Consider the following 23,674-nt stretch of genomic DNA (forward strand, 5'->3'; position numbering starts at 1 on the left):
TAATAATAGTTAAAAAAAAACTTTAAAAAGGGGGGGGGGGGGAGCCCAAGGGAAGCCTGTCGGCGGCAGAAACCGCCGCGCGGGGGTTGCGCGGAGTGCTGGGGTGGGAGAGCAGAGCGGTCGAAAGCGGGTGTTTGGTGTCTGATGCTCTGCCCCACCGGTGGGTCGGGAGCTGTCAGCCACCCCCCCCGCTTCAGTCCCTTCCTCCCCCCGGGTAGTGTCGGTCGAGGCTTTTTGCTGCTTGCCAGGAGCAAGGGAAATACCTGTTAGGGGATTGAGTCCCTCCTACTTTGCTAAGAACGGATTTATTCCTGCCATTGGTGGCTTCCCTGTCTTAAATTTGAGTATATATACATTTTATTTGAGCACTTCCTTCAAAAAAACCCAAAAAACCCCAACCCCAAAACTTTTCCCTTTAACCTTGCTATCATGAAAGCATCATTCTGGCTTGAGTTTTTTTAGCCTCCTTTCACTGCCCGTTGACTATCCTCCATTCAGAACAAATCACAAAATTTTTAAACAGAACATAGGAAACTAAGAATTGGAAAAACAGAATGTGCTAACTTTAGAAGTACGCATGGCGGCCTTTTTTTTTTTTTTTTGGCCAGCGAGACCTGCTGTACAGAAATAACAGCACTTGAAAAGTTCAGTCAAATGCCAGCATTGATTGCTTATGTTCTGACATCATAGTAAAAATATGTCTACCTAATATAAGTGCAAATTGCGAATGCAGTGAGAGGCAGCATGTGGATATACATGTTATGCTTTGAAAGTAATTCATTGTGAGCATCCCATCCTGACTAAAATAGAGTGGTCTTATGGGGAAACTAAAAAACATTCAGTTGACATCAATGCACTTTGTGTGCCCCTGCTTGCATCTTTTAGGCGAGAGTGAGGCATCCTGTCATCAGCCTAAGGATTTGCTTTCCTTGGCAAAGTAAAGTGCGAATAGTCATGACTAAAGCTAAAATGGAATCAGAATGTTCCCCTGGGTTACTTGCACCGTAACAGCTAGAAGCACCAGCCCCAGATCAGAAAAGCCTCACTATGGAAAGTAACATATAGAGCAAAATCCCAGTCCCTTCTCTAGTGAACTTTTCACTAGAACAAGATGAGCAGCAGCTCAGGGGAGCCTTTCAGGACAGTATGAGGAAACAAACATAAGAAGTTGCTATTAAAGATATTTTCAAGCCCTGAGAGCAAATCACAGTCTTCAACACGCATATCGATAAAAAGCCTTTAGAAGCAAGCTCATTCTGTGCCACCTATAAGTTAGCACATGAAAAATCATTTTAAGAAATTTTGCTCTGATAAACTTTGTTTAGAAGTAGATGCTGGCAGAATTTTCCCCACAGGTGTTTTATCCACACACAAATGCTACAGTATGAGACACAGAACTGTCAGCAACAGAGTAGGAGGACCATGTACAGAAAGCCTGACATCTTATTTGTTTGGTTTTTTGGCTTTGTACAAATGAGTGCTGCATAACAGAAGGAAAGCCAAGAGTATCTGAAAAGGATCTGTAGAAGAATGTAACCATGTATTTTTCTTGTTTCATTGCAGTCCTCTGTTTCTAATTATAAGCCAGCTGCTGAAGTGACTTCATTCGATAACTATTTTGATTTGATCCTGTCTACCACTCTAGCCTCAGACTCACAGTTCCCCCAAATGCCAATCATCTATGTAACTCAAAAGAAATATGATTATAAAGTATTAAATATGTCCACTTTTTTTCTTCCCAGAAAAGAACTTTTACAAAAAGAAGCTTAAAAATACAGTTTCACTTTTTTCCAAGTAAAACTTGGCTTTCAAGAAAAAGAGTAATAAGGATCTTTATAGGCCACAACCTTCCTTCATAAACATGTTTGTATAATTTTGTATTTTATAGGCATATCAGTACAGTAAAAAGCAAACACTTTGCATTTCAGGTATACAAGAAATCTTGTGGACAATGGAAATGGAAAGTTCAACTTGATGATCTTGTGCTGGGGTGAAGGGCACGGCAGGTTTGTATCCAAAGTCTGTGGTTTTAGCAAACAGATATAAAGCCACTGTGTGTTTCACTGTCATACAGAAAGAGAATAATAATCAGCCCTATATGAGCTGTCAGAAATTGTCTGGAAACTAAGCAGTGCAGAGATCCTATTGGTATAGCAGTCCTGAAAACTTTTGCAAGTTTGTACCTCATGCACGTTTTTAGAGCACTCTTTTAAAAATGCTCTGGTTTTCTACCAAATCTAAGCTTCCCTTCTGCCAGAGGAAGTTTTTATTCCCAGGGATACAGCAGGTCCTGTGGGCAGGACGGGTTGACCTGTCCGGCATGTCCCATACCACAGACCCAACTGTCTCAGAATTGGTTGCAGAAGCAGGACTTGGTGCAGTTTAAATACTCTTTGTTCTCTCATGGTGTTTAAATCCCGCCTCTGTGACAAGATGAGAAAAGGAGGTTTGGATTGGGACTGAAGGCTCTGAGGAGGGAGCCCCTTTCCAGGAGTAATTGGCTTTCTTTAGGTTCACGCATTTCATCTCCTCCCTCAAAAGGGACCACATTGCTGATGTGGCCTCCTGAGTTTTATACATAGACTGTACACTGGGTTGTGTAGTTCTTCAAACGTGAGGGCAGGATCTGTCCCTTGGAGGGTCTTTCACAAAATGTTGGCTAAAACAAAACATGGAATAACAAAATTTGCAGGTTTTGACTGATTATTTTTGCATATAAATAGAAAACCTAAGGAGATGTTGGACTAGTTTTTTGTTTGTTTTAATTGAGCGTGCAATTGAACATTTACAGTATTCTCTAGGGGATGCCATGACGTTATACTCAAAGGGATATAGGAACCAAGCCCACCACCTCTACTCCTTCCGGGCTGTTCCCACAAAGCCTGTAATTTATGTCAAACTGTGTTTTAGTTGGATAAGCATTTGCTAGAGCTAGTCTGAGACCACAAGTTGTTTTTTGCCTCCTACATGAGGAGGATCAGATTGTTCTTATGGCTTGTGGAAGGAGTGTGACAACGTGGCATTTGTGAACTGTTCTGTGCCTGAAGCAAGTTCTGCTCTCTTGGCATCTCAGTTTGTAAGAAATCCTGACATTTGTTTACTGAAAACAGTAATGTACAAGTACCAAGTTTTTGATTGAAACTCATTAGCACTGTACTTCTGGGAGGGTCAAATTCCCCCTTCTCCCTCTCCCTCAATTTGTGGAGAGGTCTCCCTTTGTCCTAATCCCATTGACTTCAGTAACAGTTAGTCCTCTTTTTAAAAAAAATAAAACCAAAACTAAACTCTGTACCTAGCCCATATGTCTCCAAATGTAGCAATTAAAACAGATTGGAGCAAGGAGACAGATCAAGCAACCAGACAAATCATACCAGATCCTGCTGTTTTGTTCAGGTTTTGCCAAAGTAGTGAAATTAACAGCTTACTGTAGCTGGTTGTACTTAGTACTATCAGAGTGAGAAGTACAGCATTCTTTCTTCAACAAATGCATGTGCACCCCAGCAGTAAAGAGACCATAGAAATTAAGCAGAAGTAGCTCATTTCTCCCACATTTTGGGAGCAAGCATGGTGGATCTGCAAACATCAGGTATATATGCAAGTTTATACCAGCCTCTGCCTGGGATCACTGTGGAAAGCGTTGTTTCGTTTCTTGGCCCACAAGAGTTTTTGTTCTGTCCTCCTCCCTCCTCCAGACTTCCTTTGTATTTCTCTGTGGCAAAGTCATAAGCTGATCGATATCTGACACTTCTCCAAGTCCTGCTGTATGTGAGCTCATCTCAATACATTTCTAAAGTAGCAGTTTTAAGTAGGCATACCTTAGTTACTGTGAATGTTTTTTTTCCTAAGACTTTTGTGCATGACCCATGTGCAATGGCGTTTCATTCTAGGGCTATGTCCAGATACAATATGCTATGCCATCTGTCCTGTTTGCTGTACTGAAATTAAGTATGTATATCACACTGAGTTTGGTTATTTGTTTTACTTATATAGCAGCATCCATGATCACACTGACTCACATTGCTTCATGAAGATCCTCCAGGGAAATCTAAAGGAGACTCTGTTTGAATGGCCTGAGAAAAAAGGGAATGGTGAAATGACTAAGAAATCAGAACGAGTTTTGAGGGAAAATCAATGTGCCTACATTAATGGTAAGCTATTAAGTTTGTTTTCGCAGCTACCCATCCATGAGTCTTACTCCTAATGGAAGAGTTCAACTGCTCTCTAGTCTCCTACCTTTAACGGTACAATACTAATGGCTTTATGCTCAGTTTGAGAAAGTGGCGCTCTAGATTCTGCACAAACCTGTATTTAGATTCAGTAAAACAAACAACAAAAAAATGTCCTTTTAACTCACTCTTAAGACATTGCAGCAATTGCTTGATGCTTAAATATGCCAGGTATGTCTTCTAGACCAAGCACCCTTCAGCACTGTGTCCCTAATGACTATCTGAAATCGCTTGTAAACATAGACCTTGAATAGTATTCTGTGAAAAATAAGGGAACCAAAGTTTAGATAGCTTAATCACCTTGATTTTTTTCAAAGAAACAGTCCTTTCCATCAGTCTTTGAAATCCTAGGTCAAAAATGTAAAAGCTGTCTGTGGAATATATTGACCAGTCAGGAACACAGGCCTCAGTCCTCAGTGCTACTTCTGGTCCAAATCAACAGAAGACTGTAAAGCTGAAGCACAGCATCAGCAGAATTGAAATGCTTGAGTCTACCCAATCTACAAAAAAATTGCCTGACTTCACAGATGCTGAGAGATTACTGAGTCTCCACTAGTAAGGCTCCCTTGGTACCAAAATCCATGCCCTTACATGTATCTGTAACTATCACCACCCTGTGCTGTGCTGGAAGGCCATCCTGGAGCGGCCAGCTGGCTGTAACGTATGCTGATGCTATGAAAGACATTGCACATCATGCTGAACAGCAATGAGTTCAGCAGAACAACGGCAAAGTGTCAGAGAAGGGGGCTGTCTGCCTTTTATGTGATGAGTTAAAAACTGGAGAACACACCTTGTAGGGCTGAGCTTGGGAACTCCCCAGCTGCAGGGAGCCTCGTATTGGGTTATGGACTAAGCCAGAGTGAGAGCATTGGGGAAGAAAGACTAGTGCTCTGCAGCCCTCTGTTGAAGGTATGCTACATTAAATGAAAACACAAAATCCATAGGACAGGGAATGCAAGAAGGAGCTTGACGTGTCTGCTGGTGCTCCTGTGCCAGGGACGTGGGTTCTCAGGTATTTCCTACCTATGTGGTGTTTTCCAATGCAAGCAATTGCACCCTGTGTGCATTTCATCCAAAGCTTCCTTGGTTGTTTTAAACAAATTTGGTATCTAGTTCTCTGAGGCAGTTTGGATCTCTGCCATGTTTCATAACAGATGTTTTCATTTAAAAGAAACAGGTAAAACAAGTAGAAGGAAAACACTGACAGTGTGTTGATTGCCCTAACTATTTCAACAGTGAGTGACCTTCATATTTCTATTGCATGCTTCTTGGTTGCTCTTGTACTTTATTTTTAAGGTTAGAACCCACTAAACAGTGTTTATTCGAGCCTCCCATCAGATGAACACAGCTTTAGGACTTTTTTCCCCTACGTCCCCTATTTAGATAAACTATGTTAATGACTTCAAGTTTACACTTCAAATCGAGTTAAGAGTGTACTCATGATTCTCATTGCACAATACGGGTCTAGGTATTATATAACATATTAATTCAAGTACAAAGGCCTGAGTTGTTTTTACAAGCAGGGTCATAAATTTAAATTCAAGGTCTCTTTTAAGTAACTCAAATTCTTTAGTGTAGAATGGAAATGGTTTGTTTTGTGGATGTGGTTCTTCACACCTTACGTTTTTATGTAATAGCTTTATTTCTACTCCACCGTTGTGGAAAGTGCCATTAACTTCACTAGTAGCCACACAACAGATGGTGCTTTGTTTTATTATGTGTTCAATTATGCTTATTATTCAGTTACGGTTGGAAGTATGCCAGTCACTACTAATTTGTCACCTTAGTCAAAAGAGCAGACAAATGGGAAGCCTGTTCTCCAAACTAATAAAGTGGAAGGATTAATTAAACAACAGATGCCTGCAGTCCATAAGTCCATGCCCCACAAACACGTAGCTGGCTTTTAATATGGCTGATATCCTTGTTATCAGGCTAAGAGTTAGCAATACAAAAAACTTTTCCCTGTAAAATGTCTTGCTAATTTTTAGAAACACAAACCTTCCTGCTTCTGGAGCTTCTATAACAGCATCATCTCCTAGGAAAGTAAATAACCTTGAAGTCCTTTGGGAGTGACACCTAGAAAATTACTGACAGATGGCCTTCCTTAAGCTGTTTGGTTTTTTTTTTTCCATGGCCTTTATCCTGTCGCAGATACCTCAAAAGTTACAAGAAGTGCAGAAGGCAATAATGTATTTTGAATTACCAGTGTGTTTAGGAATCTGTGCTAGAGAACAGCAGTCAAAATCCCTGTACTGAGTTACTCGTTGCCCGTAAAAGTGCAGGCATGCGTAACTGGCTTGCTCATGAGCTTTGGTTTAGAAAGCATTTTTCCACGGATCTGAGACCTCGTTAATGTTCCCGCTAACACGACGTCTCGTTTCATGCCCTCGCTGGTGTAGACTCCATTGGCCTGCACCGTGTGGAGAACATCAGCCACACAGAGTCCGCCGTCAGCCTGCATTTGTACAGCCCGCCCTTTGACAGCTGTAACACCTTTGACCAGAGGACTGGGCACAAGCACAAGGTCAAGATGACCTTCTACAGCCAGTTTGGAGAAAGGACTCTCTGCGTAAGTAGGAGATAACACGCTCCCTGCCCAGCCCTGGGCTCTGAGCCCCTGCGGGGATGGGGACGGGGACGGGGAGAGGGGCGGGGGGCTGCCCTTGGCCCAGGCCTGGCGGAGCACCGCTGCCCCGGGACAGGCAGGAGGTCCAGCAGCCCCACCTTTCTGTACTTGATTTGTCGGTTTGCACTTCCCTCGGGTGGAGTTCCCTGCTTTGCAGCTTGCCTCCCCTTCGTCAGCAGGGGATCAGCTCTGAGGAGAGAGGAGGATTAATGAGAGTTTTGCTGCTAGCTAGGCGTTGTCAGGCAGCAAATGGTGGTCAATGCAACCTAGCCAATGGAAAACTGTGAAGCAGCCACATTGTTTTGGCCAGCTTAAGTCATGTGTAACATTTCCTGCCTAAACTGTTCTGCCAAAAAGCATCACATTTCAAGTCAGTTGTTTTAAAGCTTGTAGCTTACTGTAAAGAATTCTTTAATAAATTTAATTCTTTAAAATCAAAACTTCAGCACAGAAAGACTTGCTCTGAGAGTGAGTAGGCTGGTTGGCTGTTGCATGCATTCTTGAGCAATGGCATGAGATTTTGTTTGTATAGAAAAGAAATCTTAAGATCACCTTTGGGGGACCAAGCTAGGACATCTGGGAGAGTTTAGTAGGGTTCCTTTTAGTGCTCTTCCATACATTGGGGAACATAACTACTTACACAGGGAGAAAAGACAGATTCTTGATGTTCAGTCACAGAGGTTCAAAGACTTTGGTTTTGTTAGATACAGGACACTTTCACCTTTCACTGAAGCCAGAAGTTCAGTGCTCAGGAGTTTCCCGGAGTAAGGCCTTAGTAAGATCCAGTTAAAATTTTATATAATCAACAAAAACCATGTAAATTATTTCTTTGAAGCTTGTCACATTACCTGATTACAACTTTACCAAACAGCTGAAACACAAACTTTGACCTTCCCGAGTTTGAAAGGTCCTTGAGAAAGTAAACTCAAATTTATAATTGAGATTTTAAAGGGGAATTAACATGGAAAAATGTTGAACAAAATTTGTGCAAGAATTCAGTGTTTGCTTGCTTTCTTTTTGTTTTAAAGTTATGAAGTATGTAAGATAACAAGCAAGACTAGATGTTTTGACTTGGACTATTTTCCTACTCTTGATCTATAACTATCTGGTAGTGTTTGTACCTTTTGTGGGAAACTGGATCTGGCTTACAGGAGAGAGGTAAATCTTAGTTATTGGGTCTCTTTCATGAATTCCTGTAAATTGAATTCCAGTAAGGGGGAAAGTGGTAGCGAGTTTGGGCTATCCAGCTGCCTGAAATGACTTCACACTATAAAAACCTTCTGGTCTCAGTGAGGGTTTCTGGAAAGCTGACTGGAAAAATCAAACTTTCTTCTGCTTACCAGATTTCAAAAGGATGTCAGAAGACAGAGAGCTATAAGTTAAAATGACCGAGACAGCGAAGTATCTATGTAAACACGTGTATATGTAAAAATGTGAAGTACACTTGTGTATCTTTTATGAGTGAGAAGATCTGCCTAGCTAAAGCATATTCAGTGCTTCCTCTTTGTCTTAAATTTTTCTGCAGGTAAAAGACACAGGTAAATCCCTAGTGGCTTCTGACTATGATGAAGTCTTAATTAACTAACTCTCCAGTAAATACGTAGCAAGTTATATAGCCCTAAAAATTAAAATAGTATGTAGTATGTCCAAGGACTTGCCCATGGAAATAACTGTTTACACAGTTCAGGTACAAACCATGAGAATAGCATCGTGAGTGTTCACTGAGGGAAAACTGATTTTGTCTTGGGTGTCACAGCACATCAGTTCCTGCTGCCAGGAATTTTGCTGGGGGAGGCAGTTTCTCTTTGCAGCCTGTCTTCCAAGCTGGACTTTCAAGCACTTTCTGTCAAAATGAAGTAGAGCAGAGTATCGAGGAGAGAAGATAGCCTGAAGGAGGAAACACTCCTCAGCTGTCCTTTCTGCCATGGGCTTGCTCATATTCAGACAGAGCCAATGGACAGGGTGATTTTGTCAGGTGCACAGTGCCCTCTATAAAACTGTGGCAAGGAGTACTGAAAATAAATGACCTAAGTATTTTAACGTGCTTAGCTACTCTGGGAATAAAGGCCCATGCTGAAACATGAAGTAGGCGGTGACTGTCTCTTTGCTTAAAACGGCAACCTCTCCTCTTTCCTTTTAGGCGACAGCAGTGCCGCAGGAGAACAACTGAGAAGCACCAGCACACGTTTGCATAAGACCTGCTGAATGTCTAACCAGGGACAGAAGACGCATGGCTAAGGCCGACAGCCAGCTATATTTCTATACCTTGTACATAGGAGTACACTAGGGCAGCTTCCAGGCCACCCACAGTTCCCCCGAGCAAATGCAGATCATGGGACACTAAGCTAACTAGTGGCACAAACTACTTCAGAGGTTAGATGCCTTTTCTTAGGCTCTTGTCAGAATTAAGTAATTTGTTTTCTGATTCTAGCCTCCTTTTAATTCCACTTCTGAGAATATCAGAAATAGGGTTTTTAAACATCATCTGACACTACTTAATAGGCCTACATGTATGTATGCTCTCAATGTAATTAATAACTATATAGACTTCTAAGCTTCCAGTCACTTGTACCTATGGTAGTACACTAGATACAACTAACAGCAGCTTTTTTTTTTTTTTTTTTTTTTAATTAAGTCTTTTAGGTTTTAATGCTCTAGGCCATTTTGATAGTTTTGTGCATTTTTTACTTTTTGTTTTTTACAATTTCATTTGTCAGATCTTGTTTTAAATAGAAGCAGCGAAATGCTTCATGCACAATGATTTTCAAAACTGATTGGGCAGAGATTTAGGGTTTTAATAAGACTAATCATACTTAATTCAGCTAATGTCCAGTTTCCAAAGTATTCTGTATAGCTACTGAAGCAGGTAACTAAAATAAAACTGGATTTGTGCACAGATTTCAAAGTTTTCAGCCGTTTGCTCCTGGTAACTAAAACATGCATCACACTTTATGAAAATCCACATTCCTCATGAACATCTAAGTCTTTTCCAAGCAATACACTATTAGAAAAGGCTTTTAAAGTTGAAAGTATTTCAGGCATGTGAAGAATCCTGATCCCAATTAAGTTTGTGGGAATTCTGCCACTGAATTCACTGATGCTTAGTTTTATCCTCCAGATTTAGTTACAAGGAAAGAACCATCTTAAAAAAAAAATTAACTCTAATAAACATATCAAAATCAGCAAAGCTGTATGCACTGAGGCTATCCCAGTCATTTAATGCAGCTAATAATATAAGACAAGTAGAGAATTTGTAGCAAGTCTCCTAGTCTGGTTACTCAGGCAGCAATTTAACAGTATCCTTTTTGGATAAGTCACATGTTTCCCTCCATACTGGCAAGCCCAGAAAACATTTGCTTTATGAGACCCTGTTTCCAGGGTGGCTGTTTCCAATTTTCAAAAAAATTTTGAGCAGCATAACAGTTTTTAAATGAACCTATGCCCTTGGGCTGCAATTACTCCTTGAAGGCCATTGGGAAAGCAGTGGGTGCTTTGCCATATGTTTTTTTTCTTTTTTTCTTTTTTTTTGGGAGGGGGGGTGGAAGAAAGGGGGTATGGAAGGAGAAGAAGAAAAATGAAAAGATAAAACAGGCCTAAAGGCAAAAGAAGAGGGGTAGGCATCAGCAGTGTGGGGACTGTCTGCACGAGGCGGACCTGGAGGCTGTGCCAAAGAGGGGTCAAAGGAACATGCAGCCTAAAACTGGAAGAAGGATTGGGAGCAATGACACTGCAGGCATAAAGAATCCCCCGTGCTTTTTCTGGGCCCCAGCGTACCCCAGTGTTTAGCAAGTTTCTTTCTCATTCACTATGAAATAATTCCTGAATAATCTTGTCAAGCCAGATGTTGGGCTTGAGCATCTTAATTCGGCATGGCTCAAGTTGTTATGAGAGTGTCACAGCACTGGAGATGAGCTGAGGCTGGCAGTCCAGTCACTCTGCTCGTGCAGGGTCACCTACAGCAGGTAGCTCAGGACTACATCCAGCTGGGGTTTGAGTATCTCCAAGGATGGAGGCACCACAGCCTCTCTGGACAAACTCTTCCACTGTTTGACCACCCTCACAGTAAAAGAGCCTTTAGACAAAATGTCTTGTATTTCAGTTTGTACCCATTGCCTCTTGTCCTCCTCTCCCTTCTCACAGGAAATGAGAAGTTTCACTTAACTTACTTCAAATATAGCATAGTCATCATGCTTTTGCTGACTAAGTAAAATTAAAGGACAAACCCAATAGCTTCTAGATCACAGGTTCAGTCAGGTCAAGGGAACTGGAAAGATGAGAGACACAGCCAAGAAGCATGACAGCAGCTAGCTGTACCAAGATCCATTGATACAGAAACTCAGGCAGTACTCCAGCTAGCCACACACATGCCTAGCAAGTGAGGCAGAAGAAATATAAGCAGAAAGATAACAACTATATGTACCCCAGTTGTCCCAAACACTGTTTAGCCATGGTAAATATGGTATCACACATTGCATAGAACAATACGGGAACTTCAGTGTTTCAGAACAAGGTACTTATCAGGTACTTATGCCTGCCATACCAGAAACATAAGGGGGTAGCCTATCCAACATAAATGGCACAAGTACAGGAAACCTCAAGAGAAATTATTAATTGGGTCCTGAGTCCTTGGAACACATACCACAGACGCCCCCTTTGCTACTTCCTAAGCATTAGCTATGCATCTTGCACTCTGTACAGCACAAGCACAAAGATAATACCTACCAAAAGCAATATTTAATCAATAAATATCAAGTAATATAATGAGAAATAGAGTCACCTTTTCACTTACACAAATATGTTCACATAATCTGTGCTGGTTTAAAACATAGGAACCAGTAACAGCAGAATAGTATTTGCACATTATTATGGCTGAACAGCCAAGGGATTAAAACTTTTAGCATCTGAAAGTACTTGAGCTTTGGAGTAGTGCTAACTGGCCAGCTGACAAGGTAGCAATATGCTGTAGGCTGACAATTAGCTTTCATTGGGCAATGAACAGATGTTCTACTTCACATGCTTTCATCTGGGAAGGTGCTATTGAGCAGTGTCACAGTAAATTGAAAAGAGTTTAACGTTTACCTGAGTTACAGCTAAGATCCTTAAGTGGTAAGAGATACTGCCCTAAACCATTAATACTACTAAATCATTCAGGCTGGCAACAGCAGGAGGGACTCAGTGTAACTATGATTTGGTGCATTAACTAAGATTTCAGTGAAGGAACTTCAACAGAAATACATAAGGAGGCAAAGTAATGCCAGGAGTGGAGTGAAGTGCAATATTTACATTAATTCAGCATTTTGCAAGGGTTTGGTGGTTTTGGTTTTGGTTTAGAGAGCCATAATTAGACATCTTGCAGAAGAGAAGTTGTTTATAAAAGACATGTTTTGCATGGAAAGGCTGTGTAGCAAAGTGTCCCTGGGAAGCCATATGCCATATGCAAGAGAAAAGCTGACAACAGGGATTCTTCTGGGAATGGAAATGCTGTCCTTGCCTGTGTGGCTGTGGCCAATGAGGACTAGATTCACAGAAACTCAAGACATGTTCTGGGGGTTTTTGCCAATGTATAACCAGCAGGTAAGCAGCTCTTTTTCTCCCTGTGCTGAGGTGTGGGAGCTCTGAAGCCTCTAACAGGAATTGTTGCTCAGAGAGGGCCCCTTGCTGTGTAAACACTGTTCCTTAATGTTCTTGTGGGTAGTTTTGCCCAGAGTTACTTTCTGTCTAACTTACTACAAAACCTGAGCATATACAAATTAGTTCAATTTGTTATTTAAGCCTGGGTGACACTTATATAAAGCTGCTGATGTTTGTGCATTATTCATCTTCTTCCGTTGTTGATGTATAGAGGAACATAGCAGAATCAAAATCCACCCTATATGTAACCCTGCTTCCATTACAAAGTTTTTTCCCTAGAGCACAAAGATGCAAGATGTGCTATTCACTAGCTAATTCTTAAAGATATTTTTTCACACTCCTCTCATGGCCAAGAGAAAGCTGTGTTGCAAGAATATAGCCTTCCCAAGGTTAAAAGAGGTGACCTGCCTACAGTGACTGTTTGTAGAGACTAGCAGAACAACACGAAGTTCAGTACTTTTCAACCATACTATATATTCTGCTCTTGCCAGTTTAGCTGATGAAAGACTTTGCTGTCCTTAAATGTCAGAGAGTCTAATGTTCCAGGCATGGGCAGTAGCTCCAGACTCTCTGGCTGGTGAAGGAAGAAAAACCACCAGGGACTAATTGTGCAGGCCTTCAAGACTAGTTCTGACCCTTGTAGCTGGTATGAAGCTTTATTCAATAATTAGATCTCAAATCTTTGAATCCTGTGGGTACTTTACACTGTATTTCTTCAGGATGAATGACCCCCGAAATAGGGATAGACAAACTCTTCTAAACTAATTGATCATTCCTGCACGCTACACAAGAAATGTTTGGGCTTTTTTTAACAAATAATGAAACATCTTATGTATTTTCCAGACTTGTTTCCTCTTTGCTTTTGCTCTCCAATTCACTAAAAACCTTTGGTACAGGCAGATGAGTACACTATTTTCTCTTAAAGCCTAACTTCTTAACATCCAAGATGTGCCTCCTTCCTGTCTCATTGTAGGTTCAGAGGAACACATAATGTCAAAATCATCTCCATTTGCACTGCACTTCCCAGTAGGAAATCCTTTTCTGAACCACAAAGATAAAGTGTATGTGCTGTTCACTGGCTCATGCTTAGGTTTATTTTTCATACCCATCCTGCTCTTGGTTTTAGATTTATATTCTTACAGGGCCGTCTGCTCTCCCAGGTTTAGTTTAACTGGCTGACCTATGGCCAGCAGTGGTGAAGAACATTTTAAAAAATGAGGATTAAAGGTGAATTACTGTATTTCTCAGGGCATGAAACTTCATTAGCCTGCTTCTTTAATTCATAATAAATAAAGAAACGACATAAGAGGATTGTGTGGCACATGCTACTCTGATCTGGCCAGTTTCCCTGAGATCCACACAAATCACAAAGCTACCATGCGCAAAACATGTTCCCTGACTGGAAAGCAAAATTTCTGCTGCAAGACAGCTACATCCTATTATCTGCTCCCACTCATATTCAGATTCAGACCCTCAATATCTCTGTTTTTTCATTTTTGTTTGTATTTTAAATCATTTAGTGAATGCAAAATGTTTGATCTTCTTTGTAATTCACATTCTCAGGAATCTCTGAGAGCAGCAGCCAGAAAAATCAACCTCCTTTTCTCTCCCTATCTGAAAAAGATGCCTCTGCAACACATTGTCTGTTTGCAATGAGCACTCTGATCAAACAAGTATGCTGAAAAAAGTTTCTTCCCTTGTTTCTATCTGTAGGCAGGTACAAAGCTTTGCCATTAAGAGAATTGCAAAACAGCTGTGTGAGTGCTTGGCACAAGGTGCAGAGACCTGCTGTCGATCACGCACTTAGAGGACAGCCCTGAAAGTGCGTGTCCTAAGCATAAGGACAGGCAATCCTGAGGAGCGGGAATAGCTCTGGAGATTAGAGAACTGCTGTAAATGCTAAGGGTCTGTTGCTACAGCAAAGACCAAGTTCATTTGATGTTTCGTTACATACCGTCATAGAAGCCATGGTTTGAACCTTTCACTGAAATATTGAAAAACCTGCTGGGAGGCACTCAGACCTGTGGCATACAGCTATTCCTCTGTCATAACTAGGGCTCCGAATGGGCCTGAGATGGCTGGCATGGGAATATATACTGAGCATATTCATAGGGAAGTATTTGTAAAAGCTTGCTTCAAAGGAAATGTGCAAAATTGTCCTGTTTAAACTCAGAGGCTGGAGAAAGCCTTATCACCTTTTTTGGCTAGATCTTTGTCCAATATAGGCTGGAATAACAATGTCAACTGACTTACAATGTTTTACATTGATTAAAACAATGGTTCTTGTTTTAAGCCTTTACTGGGACTGAGCGCTTCATTCTGGTTACTTTATTACCTGAGACTTCAAACGGTGGCCCTCCCTGAACATGGTTATTTATGAGCAAAAAGGTACTGCTTGAGAAGAACTTTAACATCCAGTGTTTCATGTTGGCAAGGAGTATTCAGAATTAGAGTCTCCAGACAAAAGGCAAGTGTGAGAGGAAAAGCCTCTTCCTACATCATTGCATCAGTTAAAACAAATAGCACACCTCTCTGCTTTTGCACTTCACTTCATTGGTTCATTGCACATAAACTCAGATTAAGGAGGTCCTTTCTTTCATTATGCCTACTTTGGGGTTCTGTTATCTTGGAAAAATAAAACTCTTGGGTTAAGGTTTATGGTCTGAATTCTGGCCCCTGCTCTGTTGGCACAAGACACTTAAAAAAACATCTACAGACTCCCCAAACTTAAATTTTCGTTAACACAGTGATTAGGGCATTTTGCACAGCAGTGCAATATTCCAATTGTAAACTTTCTTAAACCAGGCAGGAAAAGTACTCAAGGTTCTCAATGAAAATGAAATGCATAAGGTACAAGAATGTAAATTATTGTTGCTTTCTTCCATGCAATGTGATATCACTCATGCCTTTCCTCCATGGATCGTGGAAGTATGTTATAGGTATTAGAGAATTAGACTTTGATACACCAGGTGAGCTAAATTATGCCTAAGTAACTTGTATAGCCTCATCTGCTGCAGCATCTGAGCCCCTGAAAATATTTATTCCTGCTGTATCAAGCCTGTGGCAGGTCAGTAATATTAAGTTCTTTAATAATAAGGGAATTGAGGCACAGTGAAATTGGTGACCTTCTGTAAGACAGGACAGAGAGCTCTACAAAAGTGTTGCAAACCCCATGCTAGTTTCCAATCCATTTAGCTAGTCTGTATTTCTGTTGCTGCCTAAAAGAAAAAAATCTTCCATGGAGAGCTAAAATACAAGGAGAGTAAATTTTCTTATAGAGCATCTATAATTCAGTTACCTTGCACTTCTATCGTAAGACTAAAAAGTTGAACTAAGACCTAGAAATATCAAGTGCTCCTTTATGGGGAAAGCCCACTCCCGAAGGAAATAACACTAGATATTTTGCAGTGGTCTTTGACTCTGAAGTCACAATCATAACATTCAATAAAAGTATCTTTCATAATCAAAAGTCCCAAATACTTGTGCAGGTCTTTTCCACAGAACTGAAAATGATTCAAAACAAATGGAAAATTCTTTCCACAGACTCATACTAAAATAAAGGCAGGGTTTTGGAAACCAGTTAGTTCTAAACAAAACAAGACCCAAACATTGACTTCCTTTGGAATTCCCTTATTTGCACCTGTGAAGCAGCTATTAGGAGGATCCCAAGTACAGGAGTGACTCACAGAGTCACTGCAACATTAAATGCTTACCTTAATTATAAGCCATTTCTTTGAAACAGTTGCTTCTCTCTATTATTTGAATAGGTATAAGGGATATCTCACTGTCACTTGAAAAAAACTAAGCGATTGCAAATTTCTGCACATTCACAGTGCCACTAGGTTGGGTTTGCAACTCCTATTGAGAGCCAGCTATACTGTATGACAGAGAGATTCCAAAGCTCAGGCTTTGCCATGGGCTTCAGGCTCCCTGGGATTAACTGTGTGAAGACATTTGTACAGTTCAGAGAGGAACAAACAGGACCAAGACTCATCGGTGATTTAAAACAGATAGGCCAGGCAGTTGCTACCTCCACCTATCTATCTGCCCAGCCCTTTTTGAAAGGCTGGAGCCTCACAGCGGGCTGAAGCTGCTTCTGAGCCAGCACGATCTGCAGCTTTGCATATTAAGACACATTGAAATTGGTGCCAGATTTGTTACATGCGGAGTGGTAAATCACCAGGGTTCATGAGGATCTACACATACTTTCAGCTGTCCTTGGTGCAAGGTGGAAAGAAAAGTGTGGTGGTCAGGTCACATTCAATAAACAGTGAAGCAGCAACCACTTCAACTGTCAACTACCTCTTTCATACCTACAATGGGAAGGAAGAAAACATTTTGGTATTGTACCACTATTCACTGACATGACAACTTGGAACCAATAGTGGTTGCTTTAACCCTCTACATAGGTACTCAAAAACGAATTTTTTATGGAAGTCTTCAATCAACTCACAGTCTTTGCTTCCTAAGATCACATAAGGTGTCCCCATGTAAGATTGCCTTGAGAACTCTGGGGAAAACATTCCCTTAGAAAAGATCTGGAATTATTGATTGGTGAAAGGGCAATGACTTAGCTATTAAAAGAAGTGCTGATTTCTCAATGTTATTGCTACCCATACTATTGTGATGCAAATAGCTTATACCAAACATTAAGAGTGCTGAGAAGAGATTTATTTTTGTTTAGTAAGTACATTAAGTTCCTATTAGGGGCCAAAGTACATGGCCTTGTCTATAAGGGTGGGGACATCATGGGTTATAGGAGCCAGTATCACCATCTCACTTGAATGAATCATGGCTATATCTGGACTTGTGCATTTGTGCTGATTGATAGAGGTCTGCTGCAGCACACTTACTGGACCACTGTTCTGGGGTACACACTGGGGTCTTAAATGCTTTTGGGATGCTGCAGCTCTGTCGGCATTTCTCCTAAGCACAGATATTTTACTAGCTACCTGTGTGTTGACACAGGACCTCACAGGCCAGCTGCTCTCTCAGGTAACTTCTCTGGTTACCACTGGCTCTTCCAGATTTGTCAGTAGTTTCCATGCACTTATCCTTTGGTATTGCATTTCTGGATGAGGCACAAAGAAGGTAACCGACTTACAGACGATCATGATGGGGGGTCTTTGCAATGGGGTGTAACTAATTTTTATAATTCATAAATTAGTAAGAATAATGCCACAGAGACCTATACAAAATAAAACATCACTTCTTTCCACAAGAGTTATTAGATCAGCTAGTATAATTAGGAAAGTTGGACAAGTTTCAGGCACACACAACCTTTTCCTCCATGGAGACAATGAGCACATAGGATTTAATCTCAGAAGAAAGTTATGTCTAAGACGGCGATCTGCTGGTTTACAGAAGGTTCTTGAGGGAATTGGGATTCTTTTATAGAAGAGTAGTATCAGCCCCCCTTCCCCCCCCCCCAAAAAAAGGCAATAAAACGTGATTGGCAGAAGGAAACTTGCAAAATAAGACAATGCTTAAGTTCAGAAAAGCTTTTCAGACAAGTGTTTTTGTAATAAAACTTGAGTTTTACCATTGACTCCTACAGAAGTACAAGTGGATTGAGTGGTGTTGATCTCCCTCTATCATAATGATGTAATGGTGAGTTTTTGCAGTTGTGGGTTTGGAAAGGGCAGCACCAATGCAGTAATGTTCCTTAAACCTGTTAGGTCCCCTTCAGCAGAGGCAGCTGTCATTTATAAATGCCTGTGAACTCTCCTGGGTTGAACAGGAGACAGACTGTTCTTCCAAGAGGTGCCTAGCACCGGAAGTGTGTGGGCTAGCTGGGATCTGAGACTCTGTGATGGTTTTTGTCATTTTCTGGCTCCAATCCCCTTGTTTTCTTTACTTTCAAATTGCTTTTCATTGCAGGGCACAATGTTAGTTCATCTCACAGGAATTTGTTTACTGTTTTCCACTATTTTAAGCCTCTTTCCTGGTTAGTTTTCAACTCAGAAATTACCTTTTCCACACAGACACATTTTTTCCCCTACAGTTCCGATTAGATATGTTTTTTTCCCACTTTTTGTAGTATTACTACTCACTGAAGAACGCTGGTTGGTTTGCAGCTGTATTTTTTAGTGTGGATGAAGACATTCTTAAGTTAAGAGGGTGTCTTCTTTGCTGGATGCTGACCAGTAATAACTCACTGGAGTAAAAGCAGTGAAAATATGCCAGACATTTTGAAGCACAGTCTTGATGTTGTTTGTACCTTATTTTTCACTATCTTGGGCCTGCGGGAATGTAGTATTAGCTCACTATCTGTTTTTATTTCCTCCTTTTCCCCTCTTTCCATCTTGTTTTCTCTCCTCTTTCTTCCTGACTTTCTATACTAGTTTCTTCCCCCCACACTGCCTTCATCTTACTTTATATACATCATGGGCTACAGCCAGGAAAGGGAATTTGATTATGTGGAGAAGCTCTGACAAAGCAGAGTGGACGGTTTAAATGAATAGACAAAGCAACACATCTAGTGTGAAAGATGTGTAGATTTTTCTTCCACTTTTCTACCATATTCTTTTCAAACATCTTCAAACTGTATCTTATTTCAGGGCTTGAACCTGCTAAATAAATGTACCAAATTGACAGGATTCTCTGTCTTGCCCCTCTCCCTCCTAGTCAGTGGTGGTTGTATCAAGGCTAACAGGTCTCTGTGCATTAGAGGTTTCTGTTTCCTTAGGATCTCATATTTGCCAGCATTAAGGCTTCTTGCTTTAAGTCAAATAGATGGGATCCTGTGGTTACAATTAGGCCATTGAAGGAGGAAGATATTGAAATAACAAAGAAATTGTCATTTCAGAATGAAAAGTCACCATAATCTGCAAGACTTTTTATTGGGATTCCTTTTAATGCTTAAGACCAAACTCTCAAAGGTTGTATATGGCTAAGGGAAACAAGAATTCAAGAGCCAGATCTGCTGTCTGTGCAAACAAAATGCTCAGCATCTTCTGGGGGAGCCCTGGTAGACATCTACATTGCTGTGCCATATTGATCATGTATCATCACAGTAGTGTGACCACGATGGAGTAGGGAAGTGGAACCATGCCCCACATTACCAGAACAGCTCAAGGTTAAATATAACATAAACCCTAGCAGCCAACAAGAAAGGGTCTGCTGGTATGTCGCACAGTACCAGCTGGAAGACATTACATTACAATTACATCTGGCTCTTATTCTGAGCCTAGCTGGTTTAAGATCTGAGTGATTCTCCTTTAGTAGTAAAATATTTTAAATCATAATACAGTTTAAAATAGAGCACATATATCACACCATAACACACAATCTCCACTTTCACTTGGGAAGACAGAAACTTAAAAACTGTTTCATAACATGCAAACACTTCAGATTTATTTAGCATTTTATACCTTCCTTGGCTGTTCTAATTTTCTACTTTCAAAATATTATCTACTTTCTAAATATATAAACTTAGCCAAACTGAATATTCACAGAAAAACAAATTGGAAGGATTCTGAGGGGTAATTTTTCCTGTTCTAAGAATGTAAATTGAATAGTGCATCCCAAATGGATGAGGAAGATTCTTTGCCAAAAGTTTTTTTTTTTTAATAAAAATAATTGCAATGAGAGATGTGCCAGTTTAGGACAGATTGTCATACACAACCAACTGTATCTATGTGTATGTAACCAAGCAACTCTAAACAACTGATTCTATATTTCTATGCACAGCTAGTATATATGCCTGCTTACAAACAAGGAAATAGGAATTATTTAATTAATTATTACTAAAATAATTATTAAATGGCAATTCCTGCCTGTCTGCCTTCATAGGATGGACAGAAGTGTGACCAGAGCTACAGCAGGTGTCCTGCATGGTTTCTGCTGGAGTGGAGTTAGCATTGTCCTGTACTTCAGACCCTACATTGCTAAGAGCGGACAGCCTGGGGATTTAACTCATGCTGTTCGTAAGACCCTGTGGTTCTCACAGTCATCTTCCTAAGGGACAGCCGCAACAGAAGGTGGAATGAAAACTGTGACATTCTGGAAGGAGAAGGTTCATTGTAGTCTGACACCATGGCAAGCACAGACAAAACAGAGGATGCAAAGCTAATTCAAGGCAGTAGGAGTCTCAAAAGGGAAAATACTTCTCTCTTCAGTGGCAGAAGGACGGCAGAACAGTTTGTGTACTTTTCTCTTGGATCCAGCTGGAAGTGTCCAGTTCTCATCAGCACTTAAGGATGAAGATTGCTTGCTGTACTTTAAACTTGTGCGCTGCAGTTGAGGTGACTTGTTTGACTTAATCCACCCATCAGTTGCTTCTCCTTCTGCAGCTTTAATGTCAGGTTTCTTAGCATATCTCTTATTCCTTCATATTTACTGTCTTGCACTCAGAATAATTAAGCTACACCCTGATGAATGGTTGGATTTTTCACATTTTGTACAGCAAGGCATTAATTCAGTTTACACCAACTTTCATTTCTTTGGACTGCCTTTTACTTAAATAAAGTTCAGTATCTTTACTTAAACATGAAATACATTAATCAGTGATATGATGGCTTAAGTTCTACTTTATTATACTTAGGTGGAGCTGGTGAAATCAGTTAGTTATATTGATCTGAGCTCAAATCAGGGCTCAGTTCTGACCTTCGATATACTCACATAGAGTTCCTGCTGATTACAATGAGAGCCAAGCATATGCAGTCAAGGCTCACTATTTGGCCTTTGGTCAGAATATGTATTAGGTTTTGCTTTTCTCTACATGTAGAGGGTATGTCAAAAACTTCATCCATTTTAAACTTGTTTTTCTTTTCTTTTGCTTGTCTGAAGTGAGATGTCTGTTCCCATCATCTGACCCCAAGTGAAACTCACAAAGCTAACTTCTAACTTTGCCAATGGTAGTTCTCCAAACTTGCCAGTACTTTTGCATCAGTGATGAGGACAGGTCACATCGCCCTGTTGACACAAAGATATGCCTTTGCAGTGCAGCCCAGGGATGACACAGGTGACCCTGCCTGTCTGTTTCACAAGCAAGTATTACGTCAGTTCTTATTGGAAATTCCCCCTAGCCAGGCACCTTGTGAAAAACGGTGTTTTAGCTGTTTAGATGGTAACTAGTTATGTTTATACAGAAACTGTTACACTAATTTAGCAATAACATATTTAAAACTACCATCTTGCACAATGAGAAAAAGCTGAAAACAGCCAAAAGTAATGTTAGTTTGAATGGCCTCAACAGAACTGGCCAAATATTTTTAGCACTTACTTAGTGTCATTCCAACAGAGTGCACAAAAAGTTGAAGGTGAGACAGAGTTTGCTCATTCTGGTTCCAGTCAAAGACACAGCAAGAAGTTTCCTGCACCAGGAACTTACAGTGTCTGAAGATAAAAAAAGGAAAAGTTTTTGAGGAAAGGAAGTATTACTACCCAGTTTCTGAGACAAAAACTGTAGGCAAAGAAAGATGAATTATTTGCTCAAAGCTACCAGGGGTTGTGGTGTTCTGAGGAACTGCACTCACTGCTCCTGGACGAAGTACCAGAGCATTCTTCCACTTTGTTTTGCTCCTTGGAGCAATATTTAACAATGTGCATGGCACAGTATAAATACACACAATAACAAATCAAAGTAGTTCAGATCAGCTGGTGGTTTATGTCTACACATAGTGTGTCTATGTCTCCTGTAATGCAAGGGAAAAAGCTGTCCAGAAGGATAACCTGGATCAAACTTCTAGGTAGTTCTGGAAGCCGAAGTGGGACAGACATGGGGAAGAGGGGAATCGATTTTACTGGCAAAAAGAGACTGTGAGGGTTTAGATGAAGTTCTAAGACAGCCTTGCTCAACTGACCACAGCTACTGCTGGGGTGAAAGTACCACAGAATAGGTCTATTATTTAAAATATTCTGATGCTTGTGACAGAGCCCATGTTAATGTTGATAAAACAGGTATGCATTTCTGAAGCCATTTTGTACAGTTTACTATGAATTTTTAAGGCTCTTGTACCGAATTTGGCAGTGTGCTTCTGATCTTAGAACAGTTGTTTCCTGCAGCAACCTGGGAGTCAAGTTTTGGAATAGGCTGAATTTCAAAAAACCTTAGGGAAAATTGAAATTGAAAGAATGTTTATGCCTATACACACATCTGAGTATTTCGGTATGCATGTACAAGACTTAGATGCATATAACGTAGAAAGAAAGGATTGTAAGGCAATATCATTTAAGGAGGTAGGACTGGAAGAGGCTTCCTTTTATATGAAGGGAAAGAATTTCTTTTCTAAAGTCTTAAGAAGTTTTGTGGGGTTGCCTTTTTTTTTTTTAAGTCTTGGGGCACTTCATGTACATAGGCCCTACCAAAGTGTTGACTGCATAGCTGCAGGCAAAGTTCTAATTTTATTTTGACAGAATCATTTTCCTGATTTCCCTCTGAAAGCATTTAAAATAAGATTTGCTGGTAAGAAGGAGTTTAAAAGTGGAAGACAAAATTGCTATTTAAATCTATTCCTTCTACTCAAAGCTCTCTTCTTCCACCATTGTGCTTACAAAATCTTGTCCATAAGATGTCCGCAAATGGTCATTAATTTTTTTCAAGAGTGAAATCAATAATTGGAGAAATGTAGTCTTTAAGGTCATGATAAAAGGCTGACAGAATAATATAAAATAACAGTTTCAAATGAAAGCTTGAAGTTAAGGTTGCAAAGAGATCCATAGACATGCTGACTGTTGAGAGGCTGATGACCCAAGCAGCTTTACTAAAGTAATGAGAGAAAACACGTCCTTTATTAGGATAGACTTTGTGAAAAGCTGACGTAAGGCTCCTCTGCCTGACTGCCATGGTTATCTTCTCTGTTTTGACATTTAAAAGAATGTGAAGAGCAAGAAAGTCTGTTCTGTGTCAAGTAATGGGGGAATACCTAAAAATTCTTGAAACAAAGGTGACTTTTTCAGAGTTTACACACTTAGGACTGTGGCAAAAGTACTGGGCACCCAGAGAACAAAATCTCACACAAAATTTTGTCAAAATGCTGGATAGGAAATGTGTATTTATGAATACCTTGCTAATCTCTTTTTGCTGCTTTTCTCCTCTTTTTATTGTCATTCTTTTAAAAATAATCATCTTGGTATTTCTGTTGATTCAATTATATCACATTTGTTTGATGTGTCAGAATATTCCGGAACATTAAATTACATAAATAATTCTTGTACCAGAGAGACAATTTAAATCCTAATATAGATT

At 40.3% G+C, this 23,674-nt stretch overlaps 2 protein-coding genes across 2 annotated transcripts in view; both read left to right on the plus strand.

The window, feature by feature from the left end:
* CDO1 (cysteine dioxygenase type 1) overlaps positions 1–9,364 on the plus strand; it is a gene marked incomplete at its 5' end in the record, with an annotated part of 9,586 nt that extends 222 nt beyond the window's left edge. Inside the window, 4 exons of the mRNA XM_010562362.1 lie at positions 1,929–2,006; positions 3,991–4,148; positions 6,626–6,795; positions 8,993–9,364. Of these exons, the coding sequence (XP_010560664.1) occupies positions 1,929–2,006; positions 3,991–4,148; positions 6,626–6,795; positions 8,993–9,022 (436 nt within the window). The remainder of the gene's footprint in view (positions 1–1,928; positions 2,007–3,990; positions 4,149–6,625; positions 6,796–8,992) is intronic.
* Positions 9,365–12,360: 2,996 nt separating this feature from the next.
* Positions 12,361–23,674, plus strand: part of TMED7 (transmembrane emp24 protein transport domain containing 7) — a 39,232-nt gene continuing 27,918 nt past the window's right edge. The window contains exon 1 of the mRNA XM_010562363.1: positions 12,361–12,426. Within this exon, the coding sequence (XP_010560665.1) occupies positions 12,361–12,426 (66 nt within the window). The remainder of the gene's footprint in view (positions 12,427–23,674) is intronic.

Source organism: Haliaeetus leucocephalus, unplaced genomic scaffold, assembly GCF_000737465.1.
Source record: "Haliaeetus leucocephalus isolate CR32 unplaced genomic scaffold, Haliaeetus_leucocephalus-4.0 Scaffold158, whole genome shotgun sequence".
Taxonomy (NCBI): domain Eukaryota; kingdom Metazoa; phylum Chordata; class Aves; order Accipitriformes; family Accipitridae; genus Haliaeetus; species Haliaeetus leucocephalus.